The sequence below is a fragment of the Equus quagga genome, chromosome 13 (genome assembly GCF_021613505.1).
Source record: "Equus quagga isolate Etosha38 chromosome 13, UCLA_HA_Equagga_1.0, whole genome shotgun sequence".
Classification (NCBI taxonomy): Eukaryota; Metazoa; Chordata; class Mammalia; order Perissodactyla; family Equidae; genus Equus; species Equus quagga.
In genome coordinates this window covers 84,420,022-84,428,118 of record NC_060279.1, presented here as the reverse complement: position 1 = coordinate 84,428,118, position 8,097 = coordinate 84,420,022, and the positions used below count along the sequence as shown (strand labels likewise).

General features: G+C 48.5%; 1 protein-coding gene across 1 annotated transcript in view; it reads right to left on the bottom strand.

Moving 5' to 3' along the window:
- Positions 1–7,551, bottom strand: part of RDH13 (retinol dehydrogenase 13) — a 15,107-nt gene extending 7,556 nt beyond the window's left edge. The window contains exons 1-3 of the mRNA XM_046684172.1: positions 7,376–7,551; positions 4,854–4,972; positions 3,080–3,235 (exon numbers count right to left, since the gene is read on the bottom strand). Of these exons, the coding sequence (XP_046540128.1) occupies positions 3,080–3,235; positions 4,854–4,972; positions 7,376–7,440 (340 nt within the window). The 5' untranslated portion in view covers positions 7,441–7,551. The remainder of the gene's footprint in view (positions 1–3,079; positions 3,236–4,853; positions 4,973–7,375) is intronic.
- Positions 7,552–8,097: the final 546 nt, after the last annotated feature.

Genomic DNA, 8,097 nt, shown 5'->3' with positions numbered 1-8,097 from the left:
ATGGATGGATGGATAAATGGATGGATGGATGGATGAATGAAATGGATAGACGGATGGATGGATGGATGGATAAATGGATGGATGGAAGGATGGATGGATGGACGGATGGATGGACAAATGGATGGATGAAATGGATGGACGGATGGATGGATGGATCAATGAGTGGATGGATGGATGAATGAATGGCTGGATGGATGAATGGATGGAGGGATGAATGAGCACCTGCACCTGCCTCCCCTACCACTCTGTGAGCACCTCTAAAACAGCTTTGACTCATCTCCACGTCCCCAGCTCCCAATCGGGAGGTCTCAGAGACCCCACCAATTTCCCTTTACTGACCTATTAACTGAATACTCGAGTATTTACAGAGTGGGGCACATCAACACTAGACAAGAAAGTCTGCCAAGCCCATTCTAATGTCAGTCCAGAGGACATGAAGCAGAGAGGGTCAGCAAGGATGTTCCCTACAGCCTTTATTTTTTTTTTTATTTAATTATTTCCTACAGCCTGATTTATCAGGGAAAATTGGCAATAACCTAAATGCCTAACAGCAGGAGATTTGACAAACAATGGGCCACTTACACCCCAGCATTCACAGCGGCCTTTAAAAATGTGTTCTCAAGTCTATTTAAGGATGTAAGAGAACAGAAAAGTATACAGGTGTGGTCCTAGTTTTGTAAAAAAATATATAACTACACACACACACACGCACACAAGTGTGGTAGGAAAAAGGCTGGAAGGAAATCTGTCAAAAGCTTAACAGTGATTCCACCTTTCACAATGTATCCATACATCACATCATCACATTGTACACTTTAAACATATTATAATTCTATTTGTTAAATTTTAATAAAGCTAGAGAAAATAATACGCACATACATTATATATAGTATATTTGTATATATAGTCTACGTATAGTGTACCTATGACTGTACAGATCATACACAGTAATTAAGCGAAGACAGCACTATGGGAGAAATCGAGACTTTGAGCCTAGTTCTGCAGATCCAGATCTGTAATCGTGTGTTTGACCTGGAGCTGCTCTGTAGATATTTCGCTATCAGGATCCACCCGAATTCTCCTTCTTGGGTCATCTTAGTCAACCATTACACAGGCTGCGTCCTTCCCCTGCGTCTCCCTGGTGCTTAGCACAGAGTCTCAGGACATATAGGTATCACAGTTGGGTGAATTATCAAAATAACAAAAATAAACAGATATGGGCCCAGTTCGGTGGCCGAGTGGTTAAGTTCATGCACTCCACTTCGGCAGCCCAGGGTTCGCCATTTCAGATCCTGGGAGTGGATCTACACACTGCTCATGAAGCCATGCTGTGATGGCATCCCACATAGGACAACAAGAAGGACTTACAACTAGGATATACAATGATGTACTGGGGCTTTGGGGAGAAAGAAAAAAAAGAGGAAGATTGGCAACAGATGTTAGCTCAGGGCCAATCTTCTTCACCAAAAAAAAAAAAAAAAAAAAAACAGATATATTCAAAGCTAATCTTCCTGCATATTATTAATTTGTATTGTTAAAATAAAGAATAGTAGCTATCTTTTCAAGATGAAGGCTTCATGACGTAGGAAAAAAAGGCTAACAGTGATTCCCTTGGGGTTGGTGTGGCATCAAAGGTGTTCAGCTCTTTCTTCTTTACACTGTTCAGTAGTTTATAGATTTTCCAAAATGAACATGTATGTCTTTGCATGAGGGTAAAAAAAAGACCCTCAATAAATGATTATTTATTCACTCTTCCTAGCAGCGGCTGCTCTGTCTCCGGGCTGGCTTTCCCGCTTTCATTTAACACCATGTTGGGTGGAGAGAAGAAGCTGTCGCAGAGATCTGCAAAGAGCCTCCTGCGTGTGAGAAAGAACATGTAGAAGGATGATCACAGCAGCACTGCTTGTAGCAGCGAAAGGCTGGAGGTGAGCGAACTGCCATTCAGAAAGGCCTGGCGTGGTCACGCGTGGAACACCATGTGGCCACAGGAGAGGAACGAGGAAGCCGCGCCTGCAACGGCGCCACGAGAGACCGGGGGAGACAAGCACCGGGCAACACAGCAGGCTCCGGTGTGTATAAAACAGCCCAGGGGAGGTATAGACGCCCACGTGCTTTATAAATGCATAAACCGTCTCCAAACGGACATACAAGAGGTGGCACAGGGACGCATCTGAGGAAGGCACCCAGACAGCGAGGGGTGTGCATTTTGCTGTATCCTCGTTTGTACTTTCTGAATGCTTAATCCTGTAAATGTCATTTCCCCCGAAAAATAAATACATGAACAGTTCTGAGAACACCCAGTGGGAAACAAAAAGAGGGAGTCATTAGCCAGGGTGACAGAAGCACAGAAGAACGCCAGCCTGATGCCTGGATTTGTAAAAAGACAGCCCTCCGGGCACTCTGCGCCGTGACTCTGGGTCCCCCACTAATGCACGTCTTGTCACGGCGTGTCCCCACAGGACCGGGCGAGCCCTGGAAGCAGAGCCTGAGTCTGAGTCATCTCTGCATCCCCAGCATCACCCCAGAGAGAGCAGGAAGCCCGGGAAATGGGATGAATCAGGGTCCCACCCCTCTCCTCCACCTTCCTGCACATCTAACCCCATCTGCCTCTGCTTCCTGTAGGATCCAAGCAAACGCAGGGGGAATTAGCTTTCCCACGGAGCAGGAGCCAGCACTGTTTCTGTAAATGACCAGATCGAGACCGTCTGTCTCTACCCAACTCTGCCGTCGTGGGACTAAAGCCACAGACAGCCCATAAACCAACGGGCGCGACTGTGTGTGCACCGATGAAGCTTTATTTATCCAAACTGCAATTTGCCTTCCATTTAATGTTCATGTGTCGCAAAATATTATTCTTTTGCTTTTTCTCAGCCATTTAAAAATGTAAAATATGTAAATGTGAAAAACTATAAAAAAGTAAAATCTTCACCCCGGGCTGTACAAGAACAGGGGGTGACCAGACCGGCCCGGGGGCCACAGTCTGCCAACACCCCACTCGAGGACCTGCCTGGTTTAATTTGCTCCTCAAAGCCTGGCCACCCAAGACCTCCCCGAACAACGCCGGCGTCCTCCCTCCTACCTGCAAGGATCTTCGTGGCGAACTCTCGGACGGACCTGAGGGAGGCCAGGTCCAGGTGCCTTGCATTGACACGGTGATTAAGGGTCTCCCCGCGAATTTCCTTTGCTGCCGCCTCACACTTCTCCATGTCTCGACAGGCCAGAATGACATTGCCTCCTGGAAGCCAAGGACAGAAAATAAAATTAAGAAAAGAAAATTCAAGTACGTACACCCAAGACAAATGAAAATAAAAAAGCCGCACAAAGGTGTGTACACACATGTACACAGCAGCACTACTCACGCCAGCCAATAGGCAGAAACGACCCAAGTGACCATCAACAGATGAAGGAACAAAGAAAACATGGTCAATCCATACCATGGAATATTACTCAGCCGTGAAAAGGAATGAAGCCCTGATACACACTACATCACAGATGAACCTCAAAGACATGCTGAGTGAAAGAAGCCAGACATAAAAGGACACATAGTGTATGATTCCATTTATACAAAATGTCCAGAAAAGACAAATCTATATTAGGTAGATTAGTGATTTCCCAGGAAGGGTGGGGATGAGGAATTAGGGGGTGATGGCTAAGGGGAGTGACGTTTCATTTCAGGGGTGATGAAAATGTTCTGAAATGGACAGTGGTGATAGTTGCCCAACTCTGTGAATATACTAAAAATCACTGAATTCTACACTTTAAATGGGTGAACTGTGTAATGTGTGAATTAAATCTCAATACAGCTGTAGAAAAAAAAATTTTTTTTAATTAGAAAAATGACAACAGGAATCAAGGGGCAACGATGTTGACCGTGTGGATCTCTGAGGCTTATCCCACCCACAGCTGGACCCTGCTGCCTCTGACACACCCCAGTGCCCCCTCACAGAGTCCAGAACAGAACTCATGGGACCCCATGAATCTGTTCGTCCTTCTGGTGGCAGCCGGGCCCTCAGGACAGCAATGGGCGTGTCTGTCCAATTTCCCTTCTCACCTCTTCCTGGGAGGAGCACGTGTCCCTCCCTTGGAGAAACCCCATGTGGTCGAGGGTGGGGGCTGCCCATCACGACCCCCACCGTCTGACCTCAGGAGTGGACAGGCAGCGCAGGCCTGGTCCATCAAGGACCCACTCCCCTGGCAACCCCAACTCAACAAGCCCAAAGAAAGTTTCCCATCGCCCCTCAGCCTCACCCCTGCCCGGTGCAGCCTTCTCACCCCAGCCAATGGCAGCTCTGGTCTTCCAGGTGTGCAAACCAAAGACCGTGACTCCTCCCATTCTGGTGCCTGACCCCACAGGAAACCCCACTGATTCCAACAGTGAAAGAGACCTGCCTGTGCTGAGGAGGGCATTCTCCGTGGACCTCCCCCATAACCCCAGTCCAACCATGCAAAAACGGCTTACAAACCCAACTGAAGGGCATTCTACAAGATGCCCTGACCAGTAAGCCCAGAAGAACCTGCAGCCAGGTCTTGACCCCTGACCTCTGACCCAGGTCCCGACCCAGCCATTAGGACTGCATCCAACTGGAGTAGGAAAGAGCGAGGCCAAGGCAAAGAGAAAAACCAAAACCAAAACTGCTGAGCGTCCACGGCCTCCTCTGACGCCCCAAACCCTCCCTTGCCTCTTGCAGGAACATGAGCCTTCTTGGCTTAAGCTGGTGTGAGTTTGGTTTCTGCCACTTGCAACCAGATGACCCAGAGGAGCTTAACATTCCCCAGGAAACCAAACCCTCCCCGGCCAGACCTCGCGCCCCCCAGCCTCGGGCAGAGAAGGCAGGTGCCCACCAGGACGTCACCTCTCTTGGCCAGCTCCAAGGCGGTCTGCTTCCCGATGCCCGTGTTGGCACCCGTCACAATGACGGTCTTCCCATGAATGGTGGCCTTGCTGGGACAGGCCCCGCCAGCGACATAGTCCCTGGAGGTGAGGAACAGCATAGTCAGTTCTGTCCGTCTGTGCACCCTCGCCCCACGTGCCCCTGATTGTTATGATCTCAGGCAAATGACCCCTCTGAGGTTGTGTTCCTGCAACCAAATGGCAGAAACAACATCTCCTAACTCCACGGGGCCGTTGTCGGGTTACAGGTAAAGGACTGAGCATGGCTTCACAAGGGGGAGCCTCCACGACGTGACAGTTATTATTTTACAGAGATCCATTGTATTAGTTTCCTGCGGCCGCTGGAACAAACTGCCACCAGCTCGGTGGGTTAAAACCATACAGATGTAACATCCTACAGTTCTGCAGGTCAGAGTCCCAAATGGGTCTTCCCGAGCTAAAACCAAGGTGTCTGCAGGCCTGTGTTCCTTCTGGGGGCTCCAGGGGACAAGCCACACCTGAGCCTTTTCCAGCTTCCAGGGGCCGCCCGCATCCCTTGGCTCACGGTCCCTCCCTCCATCTTCAAAGTCAGCAATGTAGCATCTTCAAGTCTCTGGCTCTGATCCCTCTGCCTCCCTCTTATAAGGACCTTGTTGACATTGGGCCCACCTGGATAACCCAGGATAGTCTCCCTCTCTCAAGGTCCTTAACTCAGTGACATGTGCAAAGTCAGCCTCGTGCGGTAAGGATCATATTCACAGGTTCTGAGCATTAGCACGTGCACATTCTTGGGCGGCCATTTTTCTGCCACTAAACCCATATTCCACAGAGACTACCCGCTGGAAACAACCGAATGTCACCCAAAGGGGACTGCCCAAATAAACAATGCCATCTCCGCACACGAGAAGGGCGTACAGAGAGAAGTACGGCACCGTAGCTGCCAGCCACCCGAGGCTAATTTTTAATTTAAATTAAAAATAAACAGCCACACTTTTTTCACCCAGGGCATTCAGTTATCTTTCATTTTTCCCATGCTGACACTTTATTTTTGTTTTAGCTTTTTCAGAACTGAAAGACAACAGTAGGAATAAAATAAAACAGCAGTTGATGAATTTTATTATAAGGAAGAGTTATTTCTATCTTTGACAGTTTTCAAAAAAAGGTAGTTAAACTCAGCCATAAAAAAAAGACAAAATCATGCCATTTGCGACGACATGGATGGATCTTGAGGGTATTATGCTAAGTGAAATAAGCCAAAGAAAAACAAATACCATGTGATTTCACTCATATGTGGAAGATAAACAAACACGTGAATAAGGAGAACAGATTGGTGGTCACCAGAGGGGGGTGGGGAGGGTGAAAGGGGTAAAGGGGTGCATATGTATGGTGACGGATGGAAACCATACTTGTGGTGGTGAACACGATGCAGTCCATCCAGAAGCTGAAATATAATGATGTACACCTGAATATTCACAATGTTATAAACTAATGTGACCTCAATAAATTTTTTTTAAAAAGTAGTTAATATTTACAAAGCAGGAGTTTAATGAATTATAAATAACAAGGAGCCAGCCAACTAAACAGAAAAGACTGAATCAGATCAGAAGGAACAAGTTCGAAAGGAAGACTCATCACAGAGCAGGTAAATAAAACCAGAGGTAACTATTCAAAGAGATTTACAGTCTATCCTTCATCCCCTTAAAAAAAAAAACTATTTCAACATTCCAATTACTTTCTGGCCTATCTCCCAGCCAATCAATCTCTTCCCTTGTGTAACTGTAATAAAACTACACATTGCTAATCTTTTTTTCTTAATAGAGGTAAGAACACTTAACATGAGTACACTACCCTCTCAACAAGTTTTTAAGTGTACAATACAATACAACACGGTTAACTGTAGGCACAATATAGTCATACTTTAAGCGTCAACAGCCACATGTGACGCTCTCATGGGCAGCACAAAAACAAAACACTTCCATCATCACAGAGCGTTCTGCTGAACAGCGCTGCTGTAGAATATTTGGTAGCCGGTTTTTTTGCTTTTTTAAGTGAATTAGCCTAGGAAACACAAGAAAGAACTATGTATAGATCCCATGCAATACGATTTTTTCGTTTACTGAACTGGGCAATTCTATTTGTTTCTCTAATTTCGCGTAAGGAGAGCGTGGACGGCCTACGTTTCCCTTGCACTGGGCCAGCACATGACATATGGGAACTGCTCAAGAGACATTTGCGGAAGGAATGAATTAAACAATGAAAAGTCCGGAGGTAACTAGATCAAAATGTTTACAAGAGCCGGGTCCGCCTCTTCCTCCGGGTGACCTTGGGCCGTGACCTGCCCTCCCGGACCTCGGTTTGCCCCGCATTCTCTGGGAGCACCGCCGGTGGGTGAGCTGGAGGACTCCCGGGTGGGCAAGGAGCTGTTGATCTCCACCCCACCTCCCCTCCCTCGCCGCTGCAGACCGGCCCGCCATCACCGCGCCCGCGGGGCCGGCACATACTCACCTGAGCAGCACGGCGCCACCCGCCACCGTGCCCAGCACGGACAGCGGCAGGAGGTAGCGGTTCATGCCGGGCCGGAGCGCGGGTCCAGCGCGGAGCCGCCCGCAGACCCGTAGACCCGCCGCCCCAAGTCGCTCCAAGGAGCGCGCAGCCCGGGACCCACGTGGGGAAGGGCAAGCCCGGCTGGGACTGCTGACTTCCGGAAAGGGGCGGGGCGGGGTGGGGCATGGGGGCGGGGCTTACAGGGCGGGACCTATAGGAATGGGCCCTGAGCGCTGCTAGAGCTGGGAATGGTAGTTTCAGGCGGCAGGGGCGTGGCTGTGGTCTAGGGGCGGGGATTGGGGCGGGGCCTACGCGCCGTCCGAATGACGTCACACTCGCGCTGCTATAAAGGGCAGTGCAGTTCCGAAATGACATGAAGTTTCGAATCTTGGTGCTACCGATTCCGTACTACGATTGTGTGTATATTTTTCAAGCATATCAGCCTGGTTCCTCATCTGAAAATATATGTTCTTTATAGACTTTATGGGAGAATTTGAGAATTTTGATGTGCAGAAACCAGGACCTACTAGCCTGGGGGTTCCCAAACTCCTGGGTTCCCGAGGGGGGAGGGGCCCACACTATTCCAATATGACCTCATCTTAACTAGTTACATCTGCAACAACCCCATTTCTGAATAAGGTGACGTTTGAGGTACCACAGGCCAGGACGTCAACATATGAGTT